Source organism: Symsagittifera roscoffensis, chromosome 4 (genome assembly GCF_963678635.1).
Source record: "Symsagittifera roscoffensis chromosome 4, txSymRosc1.1, whole genome shotgun sequence".
Classification (NCBI taxonomy): Eukaryota; Metazoa; Xenacoelomorpha; order Acoela; family Convolutidae; genus Symsagittifera; species Symsagittifera roscoffensis.
This window is the reverse complement of record NC_087065.1, coordinates 54,333,756-54,359,753: the sequence shown is the minus strand read 5'-3', so window position 1 is coordinate 54,359,753 and position 25,998 is coordinate 54,333,756. Positions and strand designations below refer to the sequence as shown.

Below are 25,998 nucleotides of genomic sequence, written 5' to 3'. Positions count from 1 at the left end.
ACATTGTGCTATTTGCCCAGTAACCGGTTATCCGTGTTATACATATGTAATTGTCACGAATTTCATGAAACTTTTAGCTTTATAAAAGCTTTGATGTTTTTATTGTAGATCAATGATGTCACCGAATTTTCGTTTTTTGTTAAACTTGCAGCGGTTTTTTTCCACGAGCGTCTCTAAACTGCCGGAGCACTGTATTTTTGTGAAAGTGAGGCCAAAGTACGAAGATGTGAGACGTTCCATTCCGAGCTCTGTTCATCTAGTTGACGTGGATGGAAAATACATGGGATTTCTCGAGTCTCTCACTGTGCGGAAAATTTTCGAACAAAGAGAGTTGGTTTGTTTGTTTGACTATTTAAAATCAGGAATTTACGTTCAGTTTTTTGAGAGCAGAAAAATCGTTCTTATAACTAAAAGTTTTGCTGCCTATACGTTTGAGCAAAAGCAGATTGGTTGTTTGGTCATAAAATTTTATTTTCTCCCCATACCAATTTTGGTGGAAAGGACTTTGGATTCAGGTCTTTTTGTACGCAAATCAGGTACTCGAAAGAAACACAGGGAGAAGATTCATCATAAAAAGCCTTCTAGCCGTTATTTGACCTGGAATGGAAATTCAACAAAAATGTCTCAGCGTCGAAAAAGACTTTAAGACATTTAGGATTTTAAGATGAATTTAGAGTGAAAAGTAAATGAAATTTGGTTTGGATATTTGAAGTAAATAGAATAACGTATCACATCTTTCCTTTCTCTAAAAAGTTAATAGTTTGATGAGTTTTTGATAAAATGAATGGTTTTCTGTGCTACGGAACAGCCTGCTGTTCTCTTAAGTTTTAGAAAGAGAAGTGATTTTCACTTACATATGTTGTGATGATTTGTTTTTAGTTTGTTTTTCGGAAAAAATTTCTTTAAAATTTGTTCTTTTTCATTTATTAAAGGAAGTCAAATTCCTCTTCCCAAGAGCAAAAGTGTAAAGGTCACGAAAAACATGTGTTGAAGCAAACAAAGCACGTTTTAAATGATAAGATTATTAGTTCACTTGTAAACTCAATTAAAAAAGCTTGTTAATTTTACCATATTTTATACATTTCATTTGTTCGCAGTTTTTAAGGTAATCATAATTGACTCAATTTTATTATGATAAAGTCGCTTTTTAGCTTCGCGAAGTTTTGAGTCTGCTCAGCCTCATAACTTAAAGAGACTAAACACAGTGGCAGAAACTACTACAGAAAGTCAAAGTCTACCAGCTGCGGAGAAGCTTAAACAAGCTCAAAGAAGTAGTGTGCGAGTTCTGAAACGGCAAGTTTCTCAAGCCAGTGACTTTTGTGCTAACCGCGGTCGCAACCAAAACGAAATGAGCAATGAAACAACCAAGCGTGAGCATTACTTGGCGCAATCCCCAATTATTGATCACAAGCTGCTTGACGCTATCCTTGATTTTGCAGAATATGATCACGTGTTTCTTCAGTGTAAGGAAACACAGAAGGCTAATCACTAAAGTTTTGAAGCCGGAAAAAAAATTCGCATCGAGTCAGCCTATCAACCCTTTTGCAACTTCACAGATCGAACTCCATATTGAATCCCAGAAGGCATGAGAAACTTATAACTATTGGAAAGAAAACAGAGTCAGGTGATTCAAGGGTCTCATTCTAGACCTCAGAAAGCTAGACCACATAGTCAAAAGGTTAAAACTGACAAGACACATCCAGAATGGCAGTGTGAAAAATACAGATCGGTGACACCATCAGAGCGAGAGAATTTTGCGACCAGCAACAAGATTTGCTTCAATTGCTTGTCACCAGTCATGACAACCAGCAACGTTCTCAAACATCACTCTGTAAGACATGTCAAAAGTAGGAGCATACAAATTTTCATGGCAGTTCTAGCCAACGTCACCTCACAGCGACAATAGATGCTCGTCAAATCAACAGAACTGGAGCCATCACTGACCTTCCCTCGTCAAAGCCGAGTTCAAAGTGGTTGATGTCATCACTTGAGGGCGCCCATTGACAATTGCGCTTAGACAAACGTCATCACCCTACAGACCATGCACCGGCTTGGTATCAAGTCAACAGAAGCTCCAGATCGCATAAATGGAGTGAACCAGAAGAATGCTGTCTTCCCATGGCCGAATGAATCTCACATTGATGAAATTTGTCATCTGGTTGGACAATCCTCCGTCTACACACACATTGTGAAGTCGCGGAACATCAAGGAAGGAACTGACATTAGGGGACACGATGCTTGGTTGGAGAGTAACAAGTGTTACTGATATCGACCCAGAAGTCACTACACGAAGAGACTCGCCGCGGTATGTAGTCAACGTCCATGACAGCCAGTCGTCAACATATGGCGGGTTCTGGGAAATTTAAGTTTTTCCCTCATCTCCAGCGTCCTAAATCTCATGCAACGAGCTTGATTACATCCGACATTTCGATCAGACTACGGCGTATTGCTCAGATGGACGAGCTTGGTTAGATTGTCCGTCAACAAATCACAGGGTCTCTTCTACGAAATTACTCATGAATGTTTGTCCGATATTGCTCAATCAATTTGCAAAGTTTTCCGCCTGCCCATATCTCATGAAAAAAAGCTATGAATCGTTGAGACAAAAACCAATGTAGTGATTTCTGGCTACAGATGCTTGACAATGACCGTATCGGGAAGGTGCCCGTGTTAGATCATTTTTTGTTGTTGGGGAACTACTTAATCATGCCACATCGTGCAGTGTGAAGTCGGATTCATAAATAACAGATAAAAGTCATTAAATGAGTGTCAGCTGTTTGGTGCCAAAAACCAGCCAGACCTCTTCAACGTCCTTTGCGATTCTGATTCTAAAAAATTGCATTATCTGGAGACATTACCAAGTTGTGCATGCAATTAGAACTACAATCCAAAAACAAATCTATATCAGCTCTACGCACTCAATGAATGAGAAACACCGAATGACTCTCGTCATATACGGTATAGCTTCGATTAGCTATCACGGCGTACGAGTGTTTTCAGATAGCGCCGACGAAACAGATGATGAACTGACAAAGCTTGCAATTCGTGAGTCTTTCTATGTGGATCACTGCATAGATGGTGCAGATACAGAGGAACAAGACATCAGAATGCTACACAGGATCAAGGACAATCTGACCACTCTGTGCTTGCACATTCGGAAGCGGGCAAGCAACAGAAAGATTGTCATGAACGGTATACGCGGTAAGCTGCATGAAATTAAACAATTATTCAGCAGAAATTGACCACATGTTCAAAACTCTTGGGCTCAGTTGGCATCCAGTTTCTGATTGTTTCCATTAGCCGTATATGTATAAATTGGATTCAGTTAGGCCCATAGACAGGCTCCATGGCACCGCAAATCTTATCTAGCCAGAGCCAAAGTCTCGAGTGTTATTCAGAAGCAGTTCCAGTGGCCAAAGTCAGCCATCCAGGAAGCAGGAGCTTCTGGAATCCAAGAACTGGTGCATTCCAACCGCAACAGTTGGCCGATGAATCGCCTTGGTTTTTGCCAAGAATCGAACTATTTAGGAAAAAGATTTTACGATGTCCCAAATCAATCTCTGGACAACTCCGGATGCTTAAAACTGCTGAAACAAATTGACCAAACCTTAACATATTGCCCGAATAACTCCACGCATGAACCAGAGTAGAAAAAAATGTTTCAAAGTTTCCTTATCGGTTCAGTCCAAAAACAGGACTTCACCCAGCATCCTCTGACCAGCTAAGAACAACTCATTGGCTGTGCTTAAAAGCATTCGTCCACCCAGATTATAGCAATCGTCATCGCCAAATGATAGAAAGAACCTTGGGACGAGTTTTTGATCCCCTTGGACTAGTAACCCCCTGTAAGGATAATGGCAAAGACTATATTCCAAAAAATAGGGGAATAGTTTTGGAATGGGTTGACTGTGTTGGGGCACATATCGTGAATCAATTTTAACTATCGTGAATCAATTTCAACACCGGATGGGCTGCCGAAGTCTTGTCTTCCCTGGCTGTACCTCAGTACTTGAACAAGGATAGCTTTCAGCAAGCTGATGTTCATCTCTTCTGCGATGCATCAGAGATGGCTAAGGGAGCAGTTATCGGAGCGAGGACAACTTCAGACGCAGTAACCCAGACTCCATTGGCAACCGGCTGGTCACGACTTGCACCAAGGAAGACTGTTTGCGTTCCAAGTCTTCGCCATATTTCAGTGGTTCTCGGCTGTAAACTCCTAAGATATGTATTGAGGTCATTAAAAACTTTGCAAATGGTGGTAGGTACTAGCGCCCGAATTGATTCAAGAAAAGAACATGCTTGGATCAGATCAACTTCAAAATCGGATATGATTAAGCTTGCTTATTTGTTGTCGGCCTAACTGCAACATCTTCAAATCGTTTGTGCTGCGCGTATTTTTCTGTAGTGTTGCTGTTAGTGTTTGATTTACTCCTACAATATATAATTTCACTTACCTTGGCTTCGTATTTCCTTTTTTGTTTTGCTAAATAAATTCTTTGGCTCAAATTATTTCACCCTGTTTTTTATCGGGTTGATGACCACTTTTTGGGTCATATCAAGGAAACACAAATTTAACGCTCTCGTCGCTTTTTTGAAGTTGCTATATGTTTACCAATCGGTTTGTTGAAACTTCTTATTTTAATGGAAGGTTATTTTCAAATTTATTAGAAAAATTATCTCAGGAATTTCTACTGATTTCAAAAAGGGTATCAAATAAAAGACCGCCTAATCCCCCGTAAGCATGCATACTCCCCTAGAGTCTTTTTTCACTTGACCCCCTCTTCTACAGCCTCGAAAAAATCTGTGGAGGATTATTTGACCCAAATTTTTGTGGGGAATTACTTGACCTATTTTTCTTTCGTTTTCTCAAAAGCTATTTGTCTTAAATCTGAGATTTTGGTTTCAAAGATTAGAATGGTTTTGAAAAGCTTTATGCATTTGCGGCTATGCCTATTTTTTTTCTACACATAAACTTACGGCACTCGGAATAGTCAAATTTTTGACTTTTGACCGTTTTGTGAATCATATTGATTTTTTTTGAAAACCAACCTCTCAAATCTGACATTGTGGGTTCAACGGAGATAAAGTGCACTGGGAAATTACCCTTCTTTAGCTGCCACTCACATTTTTTTTTTACAAATTGTTATTGCTCTCAGAAAAGATTTTTAACCGATTTTCAGAATGTTGAAAACTCCCCTGCCATATCTGAGATTTTGGGTTCAATTCAAAGAACGGGTTGTGGTGTGCTCATTTGCTTATGCGAAAATATGCAATTTTTTCTGACACCTTCAGTTATGGCCCTCGGAATTTTCGATTTTTTTGACTATTTGTTTTTGAAGTTTTGTTTTTTTTTCTCGAAAACTACCCTCACAAATCCGACATTTTGAGTTTAATCGAAATAACAGGTTGCGTGAATTCCTTCTGCATAAGCGGTCATACCTCATTTTTTTCACACAAAAAGATATGATTCTCGTAAATGTCAAGTTTTTGATTTGTTGATCGGTTTTTGGACGTGTCTCGCTAACTATCGTGGCAAATCTGATATACGTTTAATCAAAACATCAGGTTGTTGAAAGCCTAGCATGATAATTGGCTGCGCCCAATTTTTGAAAAAGGTATGGCCTTAAAAAAAGTAAAGTTTTAAAACTTGACTGCTTGTAAAATTTTTTACTTTCTTTGAAAACTACCGTACCGAAGCTCAGGTTAAATTTTCAATCAAGAAACCCAGTTTTGGGAATGTTTTCGTACAGCGGCCACGACTTGCTGCGATCTGCATGGACCTGAGGTCATGACCTGCATGGATTCTGAAAATGAGTTTTTTAACTTTTGATCTTTTTTTTAGTAACTTGTATTTTTTTTAAAAAACGAGCCTATTATACCTGAGATGAAAAGTTTAATCGAAAATAAAAATTTTTAGAGTTTTTCATGGAGAAGCGGTGTCTACCTAATTTTTAAAAGAGGAATGTCATGTCCTAGGGAAAGTACCAAATTGTCACTGTTCTCATTTGTTTTGGTAGCAGATTTTGGGCTAATCCAGTTTTTGGAAACAACGCATTTCATCTCGCTTCAGTAGAACAAATTCAAAAAATAACAGAGACTTACCCGAAAATTTTGCTGGGCCGATAATTGTTTTTTATCGAGGCATGCGAAATTTTTGGTTCGCCTAGTTTTTTTTTCTAGCATTAATTTTTTTTTGTGTTTCTGTTCTATCGCCAGTGGTGCGAAGCCCCGCATCACCTCTGTGAGTTTCACTTAATTTTTCAGGATTCTTTCTTCAACAGGATCCGTTTGGGGCTGTTTTTCAGACTTAGAGCCACACTTTAGTACGAAAGTTACTTGGTTTTGGGTAACTTTTTTTGAACTAGTTACGACTAAAGCTTGCTTCAATTTCTGTTGATTAATTTGCTCATTTCTTGCTCACCAGATATGAGAATTTTTCTATTTAATCGCTTCGAATTGGGTTAGTTTTTTTGAAAAAAGTTTTTTTAAAAAGTTTTCACAACTTTGAGCCTAAAGGCTCGTATCTTTTGAATTTTGAAAATTGTTGAAAAATCCAACAATTTTTGTTGGTTTCATTGAGTTACTTGACCCTTTTCAAAGTTTCTGTTGGCTAAGTTTTTGTTTTTAAATGGAGTGATATGATACGTCATAGGAAATCCATGACTCGAATTCTATTTTTTTGGTTTTTTCCTAGCTCTTTTTGTCGCATTAACCTTTTTGGATGGGTTTGTGTTCACGTTTCTACTTGTCAATGAACGTATTAACGATACTTTTTTAGTCTGTGTTGTTTGTGTGTGTTTTTGGGGAAAAGGTATGACAGTTGATAACGCTCAAGCTAAACTTTTCTTTTTTAGTTATTGATTTTTTTGTTCAAAGTTGAAATCTTTTTGACTTATCTCGAGAACTGCCCTGTCAACTTTGGTTTTTTGGGTTCAATCAAATATACAGGTTGAGCGAATCGCTTCTGCATGAACAACTACGCGCATTTTCTGAAAACAAAAGGCTATGATTCTCGGAAATAATAACTATCTGAGTTGTTGACCGTTTTTGTCTTTAGTCGACATCTATGCTTGATAGCCTATCTTTAGAACCTTCTATGTGCAGTTTGTTTAAGAAAAATAGCTATGGTTCAAATTAGTCGTAGTTTCGAAAACATTAGTCCTAGTTGTTTTTTATCGAAACATACGAAAATATTGTTTCACCTCTTTCTTTCATTATTTAATTTTATTCCGACTATGTTTTATATTGTGTTGCATCGCAAGTAGTAAAATTGCCTCTGCGTAAAATTTACCGGTAGAATTTTTTGTTTTAATTTACAATGGAAAAGCGATCCGTTAGAAATTGGATCTTACAGATGCATCCGATTACTGAAACCTGAATTGAAAGTTTTTGAAGAGGTACTAGAAAAATGACTGAAAGGGAATTCCAGTCTATTGAGTTAATTGGAACACGGTTTGAAAAATAACTTGGATGAGGCAAATTTTTTGATTTCAGGCCAAAAGTATAGTCCTCAAAAAACCGGAAAATATCCTTGCGCTTGTTGCTATCAGGGAGTCTGTGCCAATTGAAAGCGCTGCAATTTTTGTAGTCAATTGTTGCATAAAAATGCAGTGAACTGAGGAAAATACCTTAGTTTTTTACTAATTTTGTTTGTCCAAGATGCAATAATCATTTCAGTTATCTCTCAAATCAGAATCCTACTCAACGGTTCAATCAATCTGAAGCACTTGATGCTGTCAAAGAGTTCTGCTATCTGCGTGACATGATTTCCGGTGAAAGTGGCACAATACGTGCATCAGCGCTCAGATTAGCGGCTTCCTGGATGAAAATTGCGCCTCTGCTGCTGGGTAAAAATTTTAAGTAAGACTCGAAAGTTAGAAAGTGTCATATCTACGGAGCTGGTCTACGGCCAGTTTTCATGTACTGCTGTGAAACATGGGCGCAGACCAAGGCCATATATAGCGCTTTTAAGATTGCCGATAGGAAGCTCTGCATAGTTTTACCGGAGGTACTTATAGAGAAAGAGTTACCAACGAAGCAGTAATTAGAATGACAGGTCTTTTTGGTCTGGACAAGAAACAAATGTCACGGCTGCGATGGTTGGGCCATGTTCACTGAAGAGAAAATGACCATGCACTAAAGTCAGCAGACCGTGTTTCAGGCTCAGGGAAATGACCAACAGGAAGACGTACAGAACGCTGAATTGATTGTGAGAAACAAGAAATTTTTACTATGAGCCCAAAATCTACCGACTGCCGTGATCGAATGAGGTGGAAAAACACATCTTACATTAAATAACTTGAGTACTTTTCCGAAAGCCGTCACCTGAATGCTTGAATTTGTTGCTCTATCCAGAGATACCATCGTTTACGCACTTTCCGAATGTCTAACCCCGTCAAACTAATCAAAGCATCCTGTTGGTATTGGGGAAAATATCAACAGGAAGAACTATTTAACGCTAAATCGATTGATTTAAACGAGAATTGAATACTCTGAGCCCGAAACCCACAGACTGCCTTCATCGAACGACACGGAAAAAATACACATCTTTCATAAAATAGCTTGAACACTATTCAGAAAGCCGTCACCTGAACGCTGGAATTTGTTGCGCTATCCATAGATACCATCGTTAACGCACTTTCCAAAGGTCTAATACCGTCAAAATACTAAAAGCATCCTGTTGGATTTAGGGAAAAAACCAACAGGAAGACCTATCTATCGCTGAATTGATTGTGTTAAATGAGAATTGAATACTTTGAGCCTAAAACCCACAGACTGCTTTGATCGAATGACATGGAAAAACGTTTCATCTTCCTTTCAATAGCTTGAATACTATTCAGAAAGCCTTCAACTGAATGCTGGAATTTGTCGAGCTATCCAGATATATCATCGCTTACGCACTTTCCGAATGTCTAACCCTGTCAGAACAATAAAAGCTTTAGAAGTAGACAACAATCGACCTGGACGATTCAAAACCTTTGGACCTCTAAGAACGCTTGAAATTTTTTAGAAATTTCATGGCTCGACCATGATATCCCAAGCAGATCTTCTCCCATAAGAAAACAAACTTCGTCGGATCACTAAACGAGCAAATTGAAGTGAAGAGAATACAAAAAGACCAGCACATGATAGGCAGTCTCGTTGATCATGTTCGAGTATTTGGTTTCCCTTAGCCTATTACGACTGCAAGATCGTTTAAGTTTAGGAGCTATATCGAAAGCTGATGTTAAATCAATGAAATAGCTATGTCACAAGACAATAGGCAGTGGAGAAAAACCTGAACTAGATGAGATGTGCACAGTGCTTTTTCCGATAAAAGCTATACCAAATCGAGACCGATCACATCAGTGTCGGATGTTGCTAAAGACACTGTGCCGATGATTGCCCATTCCAGCTTATTCCACTATCGATGGTTTTAATGAAGCTGAAAAATGCTTCTTTTTCCTTGCGCAAATTGATTACAGATTTTTGGAAAATAGGTCTTTGAGTATTTGGCTGCTATGCAATAACTTAATAAGAACCTCTTAATAGAAAGATATAACCTGAAAATTGGAAATCTTGTATACATAACCGATTATGATAACCACACTTAATCATGGCCATTCAAAACATTGGAGAACGTGTATGCCAGAAACGATAGTCTAATAAGGACAGTGCAATCTAAAACAGTGAATGGGATGCAGAGTACAGAAAGTTAGAAAGTGTCATATCTACGGAGCTGGTCTACGGCCAGTTTTCATGTACTGCTGTGAAACATGGGCGCAGACCAAGGCCATATATAGCGCTTTTAAGATTGCCGATAGGAAGCTCTGCATAGTTTTACCGGAGGTACTTATAGAGAAAGAGTTACCAACGAAGCAGTAATTAGAATGACAGGTCTTTTTGGTCTGGACAAGAAACAAATGTCACGGCTGCGATGGTTGGGCCATGTTCACTGAAGAGAAAATGACCATGCACTAAAGTCAGCAGACCGTGTTTCAGGCTCAGGGAAATGACCAACAGGAAGACGTACAGAACGCTGAATTGATTGTGAGAAACAAGAAATTTTTACTATGAGCCCAAAATCTACCGACTGCCGTGATCGAATGAGGTGGAAAAACACATCTTACATTAAATAACTTGAGTACTTTTCCGAAAGCCGTCACCTGAATGCTTGAATTTGTTGCTCTATCCAGAGATACCATCGTTTACGCACTTTCCGAATGTCTAACCCCGTCAAACTAATCAAAGCATCCTGTTGGTATTGGGGAAAATATCAACAGGAAGAACTATTTAACGCTAAATCGATTGATTTAAACGAGAATTGAATACTCTGAGCCCGAAACCCACAGACTGCCTTCATCGAACGACACGGAAAAAATACACATCTTTCATAAAATAGCTTGAACACTATTCAGAAAGCCGTCACCTGAACGCTGGAATTTGTTGCGCTATCCATAGATACCATCGTTAACGCACTTTCCAAAGGTCTAATACCGTCAAAATACTAAAAGCATCCTGTTGGATTTAGGGAAAAAACCAACAGGAAGACCTATCTATCGCTGAATTGATTGTGTTAAATGAGAATTGAATACTTTGAGCCTAAAACCCACAGACTGCTTTGATCGAATGACATGGAAAAACGTTTCATCTTCCTTTCAATAGCTTGAATACTATTCAGAAAGCCTTCAACTGAATGCTGGAATTTGTCGAGCTATCCAGATATATCATCGCTTACGCACTTTCCGAATGTCTAACCCTGTCAGAACAATAAAAGCTTTAGAAGTAGACAACAATCGACCTGGACGATTCAAAACCTTTGGACCTCTAAGAACGCTTGAAATTTTTTAGAAATTTCATGGCTCGACCATGATATCCCAAGCAGATCTTCTCCCATAAGAAAACAAACTTCGTCGGATCACTAAACGAGCAAATTGAAGTGAAGAGAATACAAAAAGACCAGCACATGATAGGCAGTCTCGTTGATCATGTTCGAGTATTTGGTTTCCCTTAGCCTATTACGACTGCAAGATCGTTTAAGTTTAGGAGCTATATCGAAAGCTGATGTTAAATCAATGAAATAGCTATGTCACAAGACAATAGGCAGTGGAGAAAAACCTGAACTAGATGAGATGTGCACAGTGCTTTTTCCGATAAAAGCTATACCAAATCGAGACCGATCACATCAGTGTCGGATGTTGCTAAAGACACTGTGCCGATGATTGCCCATTCCAGCTTATTCCACTATCGATGGTTTTAATGAAGCTGAAAAATGCTTCTTTTTCCTTGCGCAAATTGATTACAGATTTTTGGAAAATAGGTCTTTGAGTATTTGGCTGCTATGCAATAACTTAATAAGAACCTCTTAATAGAAAGATATAACCTGAAAATTGGAAATCTTGTATACATAACCGATTATGATAACCACACTTAATCATGGCCATTCAAAACATTGGAGAACGTGTATGCCAGAAACGATAGTCTAATAAGGACAGTGCAATCTAAAACAGTGAATGGGATGCAGAGTACACGAACGAAGTTGCCATGAATTAGCTAAACAAAAAGATCACAAACAAAAAGATCACAAACAAAATTCAGAAGAATGGTCAGTCATGCAGCTCCTCTTACTCATCTTTTTCTCAAACTTATCCTTCCCCCCCCCGCAGGATCAGGGGCTGCATCCACCAACTCCAGCCGCCTGAGGGCCACATGACACTCCCTGTTCACTTTCTCCTGTGTCACCTTCTCCCGAACCTCCACCTTGCCCGCAATCAGACCCTTCGATTTCACTACATACGTCCTTTTTTTGCTAGAACCAATTTTAATCTCCATTTGGAATGTCAAAAGATTGATCAGAGATCAACAGAGGCGGAAATATTGAAGTAAACAGCACGTTTTACATGATGAGATTAATTTGTTCACATGTAAACTAAATTAAAAATCCAGGTTCATTTTCCCTAATTTGTTCATTTCTTTCCAATTTGTGGTAACTAAATCATCATTAATTCTGTTTTTGTATGATACAGTCGCTTTCCAGCTACCGCCGAGTTTTCAACGTGATCAAGTTCTAGTTTCCAAAGTATTTTGATTTTCCAGATTTCCCAGCAACATATAAGTATTTTCATTGATCCAGTTTTCTCAAATTGGACTAATTTTATTTGAGAAGTGTCAATCTTAAATTGTTCTAGAAATTCAAAGAGGCGATTTATTTTTTCATTGAAAGAGAAATTAAAGATTTTTTCAAAAAACCAATCCAGTATTTTTTGTTTCAAACTGTCTGTGGGCTATTTTCCTTTAGTGGTAATTCATTCTATGATCTTCGGGCTTAGTATCCATATCTTGCGTTATTTGGGCAAAAAAAAGTAGTTTTACTAAATGGGAGTTATAAAACTTCGACTGAGGTTTTGATGGCCGAGTTACCGCTTTTTAAATATCGTTTTTTGCTCTTCTGATAAAGCTAGCAATTATTCATCTCGTCATGTTTTTGTGTTTTCTTCGAGACCAATTCTGAAACGATAATTTTGGTAGATGCAGGTTTTTCAGTTTTGTAGCACTTTGACTCGGCTCATTTTTTGTCAGCCTTTTAGAATTTATCTTTTTGGCATTCACTTCATTGTCATTTCCTTTGACTTGGACAAAATGCGTGCCAAAATACAGTGCTGATTTAAATTATCCGGACAAAACGAACAAAACTTGAATTTTCAAACACGTTTTTCTCAAATTGGGTTAGGATTAGACAAAAAATGATCAAGACAAAAGTTGCTTAGAATTTCACCAGAATTAATATGGTGCCATTTTTTCTCCGAAATTCAACAAAAATTTTACCCCAAAAATGGGTAATTTTGGCTTTTTTCAATTAATCAAGAATTACGCTGAAACCACTTGGTTAATTGATATGAAAATTGTATCACAGGAACCCTCTTACGCAGTTCCACAAAGTTTAAGAAGGGTTAAATCTCCAAAAACCAGTTTAAATGAAAAAAGTTTCACTTGATAGTCAATAAATGTGATTTTTACTATATTAAACCCAGAATCTCTGTTTAAAAATAAATTTTAAACAATTTGCGCCAATTTTTGGAAATTTAAACCTTCTTAAACTTTGTTGAACTGCATAAGAGGCTTCCTGTGATATAATTTTCATATCAATTAACAAAGTAGTTTCAGCGTAATTCTTGATTAATTGAAAAAAGCCAAAATGACCCATTTTTGGGGTAAAATTTTGGTTGAGAATTTCGAAGAAAAAATGGCACCATATTAATTCTGGTGAAATTCTAAGCAACTTTTGTCCTCTTCACTTTTTGTCTAATCTTAACCCAATTTGAGAAAAACGCGTTTGAAAATTCAAGTTTTGTTTGTTTCAAATAATGTTTTAGTGATTAAAAATAAGATATGATTTAAAACCTGCTTAGCATTTTTTGTTTTGAAAATGTCGTTGAGCGTTTTTTTTTGGGAAATTACTTTCTTGTTCTGTCAAGTTTCTTTCAAGTTGGTTATGTTGTTGCATTCTGTTTCCGAGCACAGAAAATGGTGAGCAAATTTGTGTCTGGGTACAAGTCGAACCAAGTATCTTATGACGGCCCTTTCAGGCGTCATTAAAAAATCGTCATTTATAGGGAGTAGTGTATGAATTTGTTTTTATCTTATCGTATTGAAAGTGTTTTAAACATTTTAAATAATTGTTTATACCGTATTTAATCTGCTAACGATTACTTTCGATCCCCCGCAATGGAAATGATGGTGAGTGAGGGCGAGATCCTTCTTGAAATCTAGCTTCAGGTCTTCCACAGCTTGACTGAATTGAGCTACTATTGTGGTACCACGTGAAAGTTCTAGACGCAAAAATAACTCAGTCAGAAATGTGGAGAACTTATAGAATTTGATTTGCTTAGACTTTCAAAGATCAGAGCCTTCCAAACATCTTCTACGAATCACAGAATTTTTCAAAAATTAGAGAAAAATATGAAAATTTGTTTGCTCGGGATTGTGGTCAGAAGATTTGATACTTGCAGAGCAGCACCGTTTTTTTCTGTATATACTAAGATCAAAGTTTTTCAAGACATTTGGTTTTTAAACTTTCCATTTTTCGACTCTGGATGACAAACAGCAATAAGAACGTTTGTAAAATGACTGAGCTTGTGTTTTAGCTTTTAGTTGATTTGTTCCAACCTCAAAAAGATGTTCCCACTTGTCGTCTGATTACCCGAAGTGGTTTGAAAGCTCTGGAAAAAGCCCAGAAACAAGTAATCAATGACAGTGGGTATCATGAGTATGACAAGTCAAGGACAACTCAGATTCGACTAAACAGTACAATCGACGAAACGCATCTTCGACTAAAAGGTATGCTCTTTCAATCATTTGTCAATGAATTTTGTCTGAAGTTTTCTTAGGCATGCCACAGGGTTGGATCAACGTTTTTAATTTAATGGTGGGTTGCTCGATAAGGGAAGTAAAATACCTGGTACCGGGGGCTCTATCACTGGCCGTCTGCTATTTTTTTAAACACAAATGATACCATTTGCAAAAGCAAAGGAAAATTGACGCTTAACTTTTTCTCGTGTTTTAGCAAAGTCCCATATTGCTGAAATTTTCCATACTTTGAAGATGCGTCAATGGAGATAATATATTTAAGACTTGATTGTAAGAATGTGTCGTTAATCCCAATGCCGTTTTTCTTCAAAGCGGTTAGGTCTATTTGTTTTTGGATTTTTTCGAGTTTTTAGATGTGTTTGATTGCTTTTTGGACTATTTCCATTAGTTTACTGACCGTCTGTTGCTATGTAACCGGTAATCTTCTAAAACTCCGAAAAAGGCGCTAATATTTTTTTCAGAAATCCGTAGGCAGATTAGATCCAAACAATGTCAGGCCAAAGCTGCAGCAAATTTTTAAAAAAGATTATGCATTTTCGCTTAAATTATCAGTTTGACAAATTTTAACTGCTGACATAAAGCAAATTGTTTTCCGAACAAAGTTCGCGACCGTCGATGCCTTAGCGAAAAGCTTTGAAGAAAATCAGATTCAGTAGTAACAAAGACATTCGATTCATCTTTTTTATATAGAGCTGAAGAAAGCATTTGATTCAGTTGATCACGCGCTTCTCTTAAATAAACTTGAACTATATAGTGTTAGAGGCATTTTCTTTATTGGTTTTCCAGCTATTATCCTGGCACGAGTCAATGTGTTATGATTAACAAAGTGTTATCTAATTTGGAAAAAGATCTCTGGAGGTTCCTGAAGGGTCTGTTCTGGGTTCCCTCCTATTTCTGATATGCATAACCGACATGCCTCAAGTGTCAAAGGTCTCTGATGTCTTTCTTTCTGTTGAGAATACAAACGTAGTATCTAAAAACCCATGTGTGATTTTATTTCAAAATGAAACGTATATAAGCATATGGTTGCCTTAGAAAAAACTCACCAGAAGACTAAGGTAAGACTAATATTGTAAGCTTTAGGAGAAATAAAGGTGCTTCTAACAACTTAAGTGTACATGTTGGAGGTTGAACCAAAAGACGCATGCAAATACTTTGGCTTAATTGTTCATAGTGAACTGATTTTTTCCGAGCAGCTTGATAAAATCGTATCCAAGTTAGGTAGTCACTGTGGTGTTGTCTCAAAAATGCGTCATTTTAACCTAAATCTATATTATGAACCTACTGTAATGCTATTTACACCGGCGATCAGCTTAGTGTAATATTACGAGCCTTCTTTTTTAAACCTAACTCGCAAATAAAAAGTATCTTTCAAAAGTGTTCACTTGGAATATTCACTGTAGCATTGGAAATTGCATGACCTCTGTTGCCTGCTTTGTTTGTGGAAAGTTTTCTGTGGAATGAAGCAAAAGTCCCATTCAATACAAATTAGGGGCTTAAACTTTTCAAACTTTTCGGGTTATAAAGACTTGCTTCTACCGAATTTTGGTTAAAAATTGAAAAAACTATTAAAGTATGCGAAATTTTGTACTTACCCTCTTTATTGTTGAAAACTAGTTTTCTCTTGCCGTGTATTAAATTTTTAGTATAAATGGTTGGATGCTATCAGACCCCATTTATAAGTTGGGAATCAAGCCCAGAATGATGAGACCTCAAATGTTGTTGGTGTTCCTGATTCGACGATTTTATGATTTTGAACATTTTTTCAAAACTTCAGGTTTTCTTATAATTTTCTGAAGTGAAGAGGGGCATCGGCCTCGTGCTATTTAAGAATATGAAAATACGTTAACTGAAATAAGGCAAATTAACTTGAATTTTTCAAGTATAAAATTTTTTATACTATTGATAAGAAGTTAATTCTTTGAAATTTTTCTAATACAGAATAATTATTACTTTATCCATTCATTTCGTTAAGTAAAGTTTTGGGTCGACTCTCAGTGGGAACTGAAGTTGCTTAGGCAAATTATGCAGTGGGCATTCATTTTGCTTTTTGTCTATCTTCCTTTGTATATCTGTTGATATATATAAATTTAATTTTGCCTGATAAAATTTAGATATTGTTAGCATATCTTTCATATTTATTCAAATAAATTTATTTTTCTTTCTTTTCTCTATTTCTGTGTTGTTCTGTTTTGTAGCAGTAGGATGTATGAAGGGAATAAAATTTTCGAATTTCAAATTGAAAGTAAATAATTATATATAATCATCAGAAAACGTTTATATGTTTTTTTTTTGTATTTTTGTCAGTTCAATTGCCATTTCTTGCATGGTTTGATGGAAGGTACTGGTATGGAATGTATAAGATTAAGCTTGTCAAACTTGATATCAAAAATAGAGCTTCAACGCTGAAATTGTTACTCAACGCATTAATTGCTTTTTAGTTTCTTGGGGAACATGGATCAGAGCAGTGCGTATTGTTGATTTTTCTTTAAACAACAGTTGATCCAATCTTACCTATGCTTGCTTAACTATTCTATCGTATTGATTACTTTTTCACCGAAAGCTTTGAAAGACACATCAACGCGGAGTATCTACAGGATTCAATGTCAACATATTGTATCAATTAAAAAGACATCCAACGCGAAAACTTGTTTTTTGACGCGTTTTAGTTTTCGGCTTTCTTGAATTATTTTCCCCTTTGGCACATAGTAGCGAGTTAGCCACCCCTGTAAAGAAATAATCGATGTTTAAGCATAGTGAACTTTGTGCCTTGTTACGAATGTCCTTTTGCACAAAGGGGATAGATACTGAGATGAGTTTTTCTTTTTTGTGTTTATACGACTTATCAGCTACCACCAATATAGTTCATATAGAGTTGACTGGTATATCTTTTCGAAGCTATTTCATTCATTATTAAGAGTCAATGATTGTAGTTCAGACTCTTTTGTAGGTCGCGGTGATTTTTTTTTCAAGAGAAGTCATGAAATTTTCTCACGGTTAAAATTACTTTTTCGCAGTTTGATTCGTTTTTAATTTCAATCAATTGCTTTTGTTAAAAGGGATGTAATTTACACTATCGAACAGCAAAGGTGTAAAGGTCACGAAAACCTTACGGCTTTGCTTTTCTTGTGAAGGTCGCGAACAGCAAAGGTGTAAAGGTCAGAAAAGTTCCGAAAATGGAATTAAATTTCCAACGAAAAAAAAATTTACCTATTGATGCAATTTTCTTAAATAGGGTAAATTTTATCAAAAAATTGTCAATTGTAAGTTGTTCTAGAAACTCAAAGCTTGAAGAATATCTATTTTTTTCTTCAAAAAGAGATTTTTCCTTCGAAACAGAATTATCTATTTCCAACATTTAGATGTATAATCTGAAAAACTTCCAGGAAAATTTGTCAGTTTTGAGAAAAATTGTTTATAAGAATCGATGAACGTAGCTCAGACTCATATATAGGTCGAGATGGTTGTTTTTTAATTTTTTTTCACGTCTCAAAGTCTCAAATGTTGAAAGTATCAAATGCTGTAATATCTAGAGAAAGTTCTTTCATACATCTTAAGGGATATATGAGTACACTTAGGTATATATTTCTTATGAAGTTTACAAAGTTCCATTCAAGTTCATTTGCTAAAAGGCCGGCAAAATTCGCTCATCAATTACGAAGGGGGAAATGGCGCAGAAAATTGTGATCAATTTCTAGTTTCGAATGTGGAATTCAATTTTTAGATTTTTCAGTGGAATCAAAAATTATCTAACACTCCAGTCTTCAAATTGAGTTAACTTTTTTGACTTTGTCGGAAAATTGTCATTCATGAATTGTTCCTAAAGTTCGAAGAGCTTTAAGGCCATATATATTTTCGAAACTCTAAACTTAGAAGTTTTTTCAGAAAACAAGTCAGCTTTTTTGTTTCTTTGCTTTCATTGACTCTTTTCGCTATGTTTATTTGGACGAATGATCTTATTAGACTTCATATTGAATTTTTAAAGCTAAAATTGAAAATATTTTTAGTACTTTGGAACAATTTCTGAGCCGGCTTAAATCTCTTTTTAATTGTCCCAAATTGGCAATTTTCATACCCCTATAACATTACGAAAATTGATCACAGATAAAAAAGTTTTCAAAATTTGACATCAGGTCATCAATAGCATAAACTGAACAGCTTCCAGATTACATTAAGAGTGGCTGGTTAAAATGACGAACTTTTCATCTGAAGAAAAAAACAGATTGAGCACATATATTTAACCCTTTCTTCAAAAGTCGGAACAGTTATTAACAGTTTTCGAGTTCCATCAATACGAATGTATTTTCTTTGATACGAATTCATCAATACGAATATATATGTTTTTTTTCTTACAAATGAGGAAGAACGCATATAAAATAGAAAAGCAAGAAATGAGTTGTTTCAAAATCATTCTTCGTTTTGTTATATTCAATTAAATGACGAAAAATTGCCTCTGAATAATTTTAAAATTTTTTACCGTGAGAGATTGTCTTGTTTCTCTTAGTCTTAGCTAAAAAAAAACATGAAAACAAGAGTAACGGGAGAATCTTATGAAACAATGTCAGAAATTACTAAATTGTATACATTTTTTTTTAGTTCTATTTTTATTCTTCGTCATTTTTTTTTCACTCAAAAACTGATTCTTTTAGTTTCGATGCCAGCGTTTAGCTGATTTTTTAACTGATTTTTTTTAGCTAAGACTGCTGAAAAGCATTTGTCGAGTGGCTCACGGGTAGAAGTGAGCATACAGCCGAGCCGAAGAAAGACGACAAAAATTGTGTCCCTGCAAGACTGTTTTAAGGAACTGCTTGCTTGTATTCCAGAAGATCTGATATCCAAAGTATGTCTTATTACGGACGAGCGAAACACGAAAAAACTGTTAGCAGAAATACGATCATACAAAGAAATCGATAGCAAAGTTTTGAAAGAAATGAAAAAAACCCTTGGAAAGGACCGAGGACCCAGGCTGGTGTTCGATTTCGTAGAAGAGAAGTCGTACTATTTAGAGAATAATGAGGCTCAAAATCATTCAAAAAGCGAAGAAAGTGAATTGTGTTCGTAATATAATTTTTCTGGTGCTTAAGATTCAATGTTTATATGTTAAATTAAATTGACATTGTCAACTTTTGTTTCTCGTGTTCTTGCTAGCCATTTCGACTCAATAGATCAAATTGTAGTACAATTTCCTTGTCGCGCACTCGAAATAAATAGGTTTGACTCTTTCGAATTATCGGAGTAATGAGTTCTTATTACTGAGAGATGGAAACACAAAAACAGTCACTGAAACAGTTTGTGCATGCACTGCATGCTGAGTTAGAGCTTCCGATTTCTGTTAATTATTAATGCATGCTCTACATTTTTTCAACGATAAATGCATTGAGGAAAGTAATGCCAGTTGTGATATACCGCTGTTCTTAACCATGACTGAATCAGAATTTATTCTCATCCCAAGATCTCAATTTTACAATAATTAACTCTGCTGATCGTCCGATAGATTGAACTAAGTTCGATTTTTTACAATTTTTAAGTTCAGCGTCAAGATTTTTGTGGAATACTATTTCCAAGTTTTAATTATCGACGAAAATCAAAATTGCCGAGTGAATCATGAGGCGATACAGCCAGCAGATGCTGGCTTACTTAATCTGCTTTCTGATCGGAGTTCTTGTTACGCAACTTTTGAGCTCGAACAAAGAAGCCTTGAGTGCTCCGGTTGTCAATAACGAACGCGATGACATAATCGATGGACGAGAGATTTTGAATGAAGAGAAAATGCGACAAGAAAAAGACGGAAACAGGATTGTTGAAGATGAAATTGAAGCGGTCGAGGAACCCCCAAAGCTGTTGAAAGAAAGACAAGAGAAGTCAAAAGAGGAGAGATTAATACGCGAGAAACAGAAAAACGATGGTCAAGAAACGGAACAGAACGAGAAAGCAGCTCGGCCTAAAGTGAAATCCGTGGAAGAGAAACAAGAGGTATGATTGTTTAAATGGTCTTATATATAAAAAAATAAAATATGAAGGAGATGTAACGCAATTGCCATTCGAAAACCATGTGGTTTTAGGAGCCATGAACGTAGTGAATACTCTTATATAGATAGGCCTGGTGAGGCTAAAACTTGATTTTTGTTTCGGTTTGACTTGTGTTTTATTTTTAAGTTCAGTGTATTTCCATCGCCAAAAGGAAGGCAAACTCCACTATCGAACAGCAAAAATATAAAGGTCACGAAAAAAGAAATTGATTTCTAGTTTCGAAAGTAGAATTTATCAGATTCCCAGCGAAATAAAAATTTTACTTTTTGATCCAGTTTCCTCAAATTGGGTTAATTTTATCGAAAGTGTCCATCATAAACTGTTCTTGAAATTCAAAGAGTCTGAAGGCCATATTTTGTTCTTTGAAATTGGGAAGTTGAAATTTTTTCAAAAACAGTCAGTTTCTTTGCTCTCATGAATCTTTTCCAACTCTCTGTTGGCTATGTTTAATAGCAAATTATAAGCTTGTTTTAAAGCAGAAGTGTTACTACTATAGTTTAATTTTCACACTGATTAGATTTTTGAATTGTATGCAATCCAAATTTGTCAACAGTAACTAATTGAAAAGTGGTCATCAAATTTTTTTTGGTCTATACCCATTTTTTGTATAAAGTTGGGTATAAAGTATATTTCAGCTTGAAAATGAACTAGAACAGTTGGTCAATCCGAATGTTCCGAAGGACAGTTCGTACGCAGAGCTTGACTTCTCCGAGTGCAAAAGACTGCCTGGAGATCGTGTGAGGAAGATAACAGTGCCATCTGCAGATACAATTTTGAGACAGGAAATACTGAAACTGAAGATTAAGACGTATCTGCCGAAGTCAGTGTTCAAACAGCCGAAGATGTTGTTCTTTGCGGGGCTGGAAGGCACTGGTCATCACTTGATTGATTCGACCTTTAAGGATGTCTGCACAATGGTGACAGAAGACAAGGTGACTTAATGTTCTTAAAATTATGCTATTTTCTGTTCTGCAGTTTTTACTATTATTGTTTGTCATTTTTTTATCACTTGCCAGAGCACTAGAATTTTCCCGGTTAACAACTTTTCTGACAAATGTGTAAGAAATTGACCTTACTTTGTTATGAAGACTCAGTAACTTCCGAGCCCTTCATATTGGGTGTTGTGGTAAAGTGCGTGCCTTGACAGTCAAGGGTCATGGTTTTGAATCCCAGCCGTACCTTGTTTTTTGCTCTGCTCATTTTTTGTCGACTTACTTTCCAAAGCATGAAGTTTCATGAAATACGAGGCTGTTTTTACAATTTAAGAATGCCGTATCTAGCATTGTAGTTACTTCTCTATGTTTTATTTTTTTCTGCAGTTTTTAATTCTACTATCCTTGATTTTGTATATTTTCCTTTTGATTTTTTTTGCTTACAAAATTTTCCAGCTTAAATCATTTCGGCTGATATTTTATCGGCTAACTAACTTAATTTTGGTTCGTTGGAGGGAACCATAAGTTGTATGTTTTCCTCTGGATTGCACAAAACGTTGTAAATCTCCGAATAGAATTTATAGTTCAAAGTTTTTCATGGCAACAATTTTTTTTCGCTCAAAAATTGTTTTTGAATTTGCATTAAACGTCGTCGAATGTGTTCTGGACGTTTTTTCCACAAATAGAGCATCATTCCTGACACCACTTTGAAGTTTTATTTGGACTTGGTTGCTTCTTTTTTCCTTTCCTGTCTGCTAGCTTGCCATGCTTTTTCTGTGGTATCGCAAGTGATGCGAGCCTCCGCTTCGCCTCTATGTTTAAATTCATTTTAAGTTTGTTTGCCAAAAGGAGCGTACACTACGCTCTCTACTTACAAAAGAGTACAAATGCCGCGAAAACGTGAATGGTTCTTAGTTTAAAAAACGGATTTTGAGTTTGAGAATTCGGATTTTGAGTTCTAGCTAAATGAATAAAAAATTGACCAAGTTTCTATCTAATTGCTTCCGTTCTATGAAAAAATGTTTAATGAAAAAAATTCTGTAAGTCCAAAAAAGTTGAAGGTCGAAAACTGATCAAAAAGTCAGTCGTGTTGCTTCTCGGTTTCTCTAGTTTGACACTTTTGCAACTTTCTGTTGGCTGTGTTTATTTTCCACTTTTTTGGTTTTGGCTTATGTTATATCACCTCATGAATAATTTTTAATGTTGGAAATTGTTTTTCTTGACGTATCTTCCTCAAATTAAATTTTATTTGAGACTTATGAATGTAATGGTAGATGTAATTTTTCTGCTTTCCTGCTTTGTTAAAGTTTTCTTTCTTCTAAATATTTTTCTCAAGCTACAATATTTTTTTTTCAAACTGCAAATTTTCAATTTATTTTGGAAAAATAATATGCTATGTACTAAACAATCAGAAAATACGCGGCTTCTCGTAATGCAAAATACGCGGCTTCTCATAATGTTGACAATTTTCTCTTGATAAAGAGTTCGTTCGACGTGTTTAAGTCAGAATTCTCAAAGCAATAACCTTTCTGTTACCGGTTTCTTTTGCTTGAAAATTGATTGTAGTTTCTTCCTACATGATGTTTTCTGTTCAAGATTACTAAGTGTCGAGCGGCTACGAACATCATTCCGAACTTCATCGGAAACATTGGCTTCAACTGGGACTTCAGGAAACTGTCTGAGAACGTCTCCAAACACGCTTCTTTTCTCAGCCAGATAGAAAAGCAGCAAAAACTGACTCAGGAAATCATGTTTCTGAACTCTATGCGACACCACAGTAATATTTTTCTAGACGCGGCTGTGTCTTATCCGGACGGCGGACACCCAAGAATCGACAACTTCCCTGGTAGATATGATTTGAAAAATTTTACTCAGGGATGAAATTATTACACCAATCTATTATAACCAAAATTTATGTTCTCCGGTAGAAGCTCTTCGCTTACTTGTTTTTTTTCTTAGTTTTTTTGACATCTATTGTGAAATGACTCAGTTGGTTTCTAAAATTTAGATTGACGAGTGGTTCTGTAGTCTGATTTTTTCGCGTTAGCAAATTTGACGAAAGTTGTCAAGCCACCATCCACAGGAGGAGTTTTATTCCAACTATTCCTTGAAATTCGTTCGATAAAGGCTGACAGAGTTGTGATCGCTTTTTGCCTTCTTTTTTGAGGACTCAGTTTTCTCTAGTCGAGGTTGTTTTAACTGGTAGATTATGAATCATAATATTGTCAATGTTTCAGATGTTCGTTTCCTAGCCGAGATACTGTCGACAAAGCACGACTTCAACATAGTTTTGATGCTGCGAAATATTGACTCTCTTCTCGTGTCGACTGTTCTTCATCGCGCTTTCGAACCAAATTTTTACAACCAGGCGCACATTTTTGAATTCATGCTAGAAATGTTGGTGTCTCAATTGTCGAAGTTGGACCCGAAGTTCATAATTGGATGTCTTAAACTGGACGCTTCGCCGACAATCATGAGGAGTAACTTGCGGCAAATTGACCAGAATTTGAATTCTTCATTTATTAATTTTGAAGAAATGATTATGAAAACATGGAAGTACAAACCTCAAGGAGCAGCATGCATACACCCTGATGATCTGGAAACGAAGTTGATGTACCGTTTGGTAGTTTTAAATGAGAGGCTTCACTCTTTTTGTCCAAAATAAACTTGAATCTTGACGCAAAAGTTCAGGTTTCACTCTTTTCGTTCGAAATAAACTTGAATCTTGACGCAAAAGTTAAGGAATGTTTTTCTTCCAAAGTCCAGTTGTATATGCTGCTATTCTCTAAAAAGGGAAGAAAAATGGTTCTATAGCTTTGCTTTTTATTAGCTTTTCATATATATTCCAAATAAAAAACGTGTCACAAGTAGCAACAAACATGTCTGCTTGAAATTTCCTGAAATTTGATTGTGAATTTCTCTTCACTTATATTCCATATCTTATCGAACAAATTAAGTTATATATTGGCTTGTTTTGGTAGTGTCATGTTATCCTTATTTGAAGTGAAGAACTCATTCTCTCATTTAATTTTTCACCATTAGTTTGAGCATGGGTTAGATACGAGTAGCTTGATAAAAATTCTGATAGCGGAAAAATAGTTGAAACTTTCGAAAGCTCAGATTTTTGATTGATCCCTCCCTGCTTTGCAGTATGCAGTATTCTAATGGAGGAAGATCTGGAGGGTAGAAAATTTTACGCAAAAAGATTAAGTTAAAAGCTCCAGTCCTTGTCTTGTTGTTCATACTATTTTCTTTCAAATTTCTGAATTCATAATTTGTGATTAAGAGTCGATGAACGTAGTTCAGATTCTTATATTGGTCGTGATGAATTTTTTCGGTTTTTTCAGGGAGTCTTTCACGTGTTTACTTGCCTCTGTGTTAATTTTTGTTATTTAATTTTTCTAGTTTTTTTCGTAATATTTTGTAATGTGGGTTTCAACGTTTTTTTCTAGTTTCTGGCTTTTGTAATGCGTGCTCCAAAGTTATTTTCTAGCTTCTGGATTTTTTTTTGTCATGAAAAGCCCTTTTAGAAGTGATTTCAGAAGTTTTAGTTGTCAATTTTTAAAACAACTGAAAGGGCTTTAATATGATATTTTACTCGATCCAATCCGATAATTTTTTGTGGTACCTGATTTTGCGTGAAAATTAAAAAAAATGAGAAAAAAATTAAAACACCCGAACACAAAGTTCTTCCACACTTTTCAAATGATCGGAACAATGAAGCGACTAATTAATCCCAATAGTTCCCGACTAGACTTCAGGTAGCTTTCCAGTGCTAATTATTCTTCAACCTTACGAGAAGCAAGGGTGTTGCAACCGGGTACTGGATTTTTATATTTATTTTTTTTACGTTGTTTGTGAACGTAAATAACTTTGTTCACAGGATGACTGCAATTGGTGTTCATCTCCCTTCATCTGTTTTTCGTCAGCCAACGAGACAAATTGTGAGCATGTCTGCATTTAAAATGCCCGTTCTATTTGAAATGTGTTTTTTCTGTGTTGTTTGTAAATTTGGCTACTCCGATTCTCAGTATGTCAGTTTTTGTTCTTTTTTTTTCTCTTCATTCGGCTCTTAAAAGTTTGGCTGATAATGTATCAGCTTAGCGGCCTCTTTTTGAGTCAGTGGTAAAATTTTAATCTATTGTTTCAAAGGGGATTTAGAGGTTTTGAAGTTTTCTTAATTTAAAAAAATTGTAAAGTCTGTCTGCTCAAGTATCATCGGCTTTGTTACTTCTTTGTAAGCTTCGTTTCGATGCCAACTTAAAAATCAATTGTCAAATTTTTTCAACGATTTTTATTTCGGCTTCCAGTCGGATCTTTGGTCAAGCTTTGTATGTGTTGTATCACAATTGGTGCGAAGCTTAGCGTCGCCTCTGTGTTGAAGTTGATTTTCTTTCACGACATCTTTGTTTTTCCCTAAATTGAAGCTTATTTTTACTGTTTCTTATTGCCCCTTTTAGAACATTCAAATGTGCTCTTTGTTGTGTTCTCGCTTGTATTTGCGAATCGAAGCTTCGCCTCTGCGTTGAAAATTGCTTCACCAAAAAATTGTCGACCAGGATGATTCTTAAATTTTAGAGATTTTTATTATTCAGAAAAATCAGTCTTTGCTTTTCGGTCTTTTTGAGCTCATTAACCCTTTACCATTCATCTTTCGGCTCTGTTTAGCTTAATGTGATTATAAAAATAA

General features: G+C 36.0%; 1 protein-coding gene across 2 annotated transcripts; it reads left to right on the top strand.

Moving 5' to 3' along the window:
- Positions 1 to 24,529, top strand: LOC134843979 (uncharacterized). Of its 2 annotated transcripts, none has more exons than XM_063860395.1 (6): positions 1 to 330; positions 14,124 to 14,316; positions 19,041 to 20,319; positions 21,012 to 21,308; positions 22,905 to 23,154; positions 23,546 to 24,529. In XM_063860395.1, exons 3-6 carry the CDS (start codon positions 19,951 to 19,953, stop codon positions 23,971 to 23,973), a joined length of 1,344 nt encoding a protein of 447 aa, XP_063716465.1. In that variant the 5' UTR covers positions 1 to 330; positions 14,124 to 14,316; positions 19,041 to 19,950; the 3' UTR covers positions 23,974 to 24,529. The 2 variants fall into 2 exon arrangements, with proteins under 2 accessions (XP_063716465.1, XP_063716464.1); XM_063860394.1 differs by having other exon boundaries at positions 1 to 334.
- Positions 24,530 to 25,998: the final 1,469 nt, after the last annotated feature.

Excerpts from the sequence above, each read along its gene's own strand:
- LOC134843979 (XM_063860395.1), top strand. The coding sequence starts at position 19,951 with ATGAGGCGATACAGCCAGCAGATGCTGGCTTACTTAATCTGCTTTCTG. Across the intron at positions 20,320-21,011 it reads CCGTGGAAGAGAAACAAGAG|CTTGAAAATGAACTAGAACA; the intron begins GTATGATTGTTT and ends AGTATATTTCAG. Across the intron at positions 23,155-23,545 it reads AAGAATCGACAACTTCCCTG|ATGTTCGTTTCCTAGCCGAG; the intron begins GTAGATATGATT and ends TCAATGTTTCAG.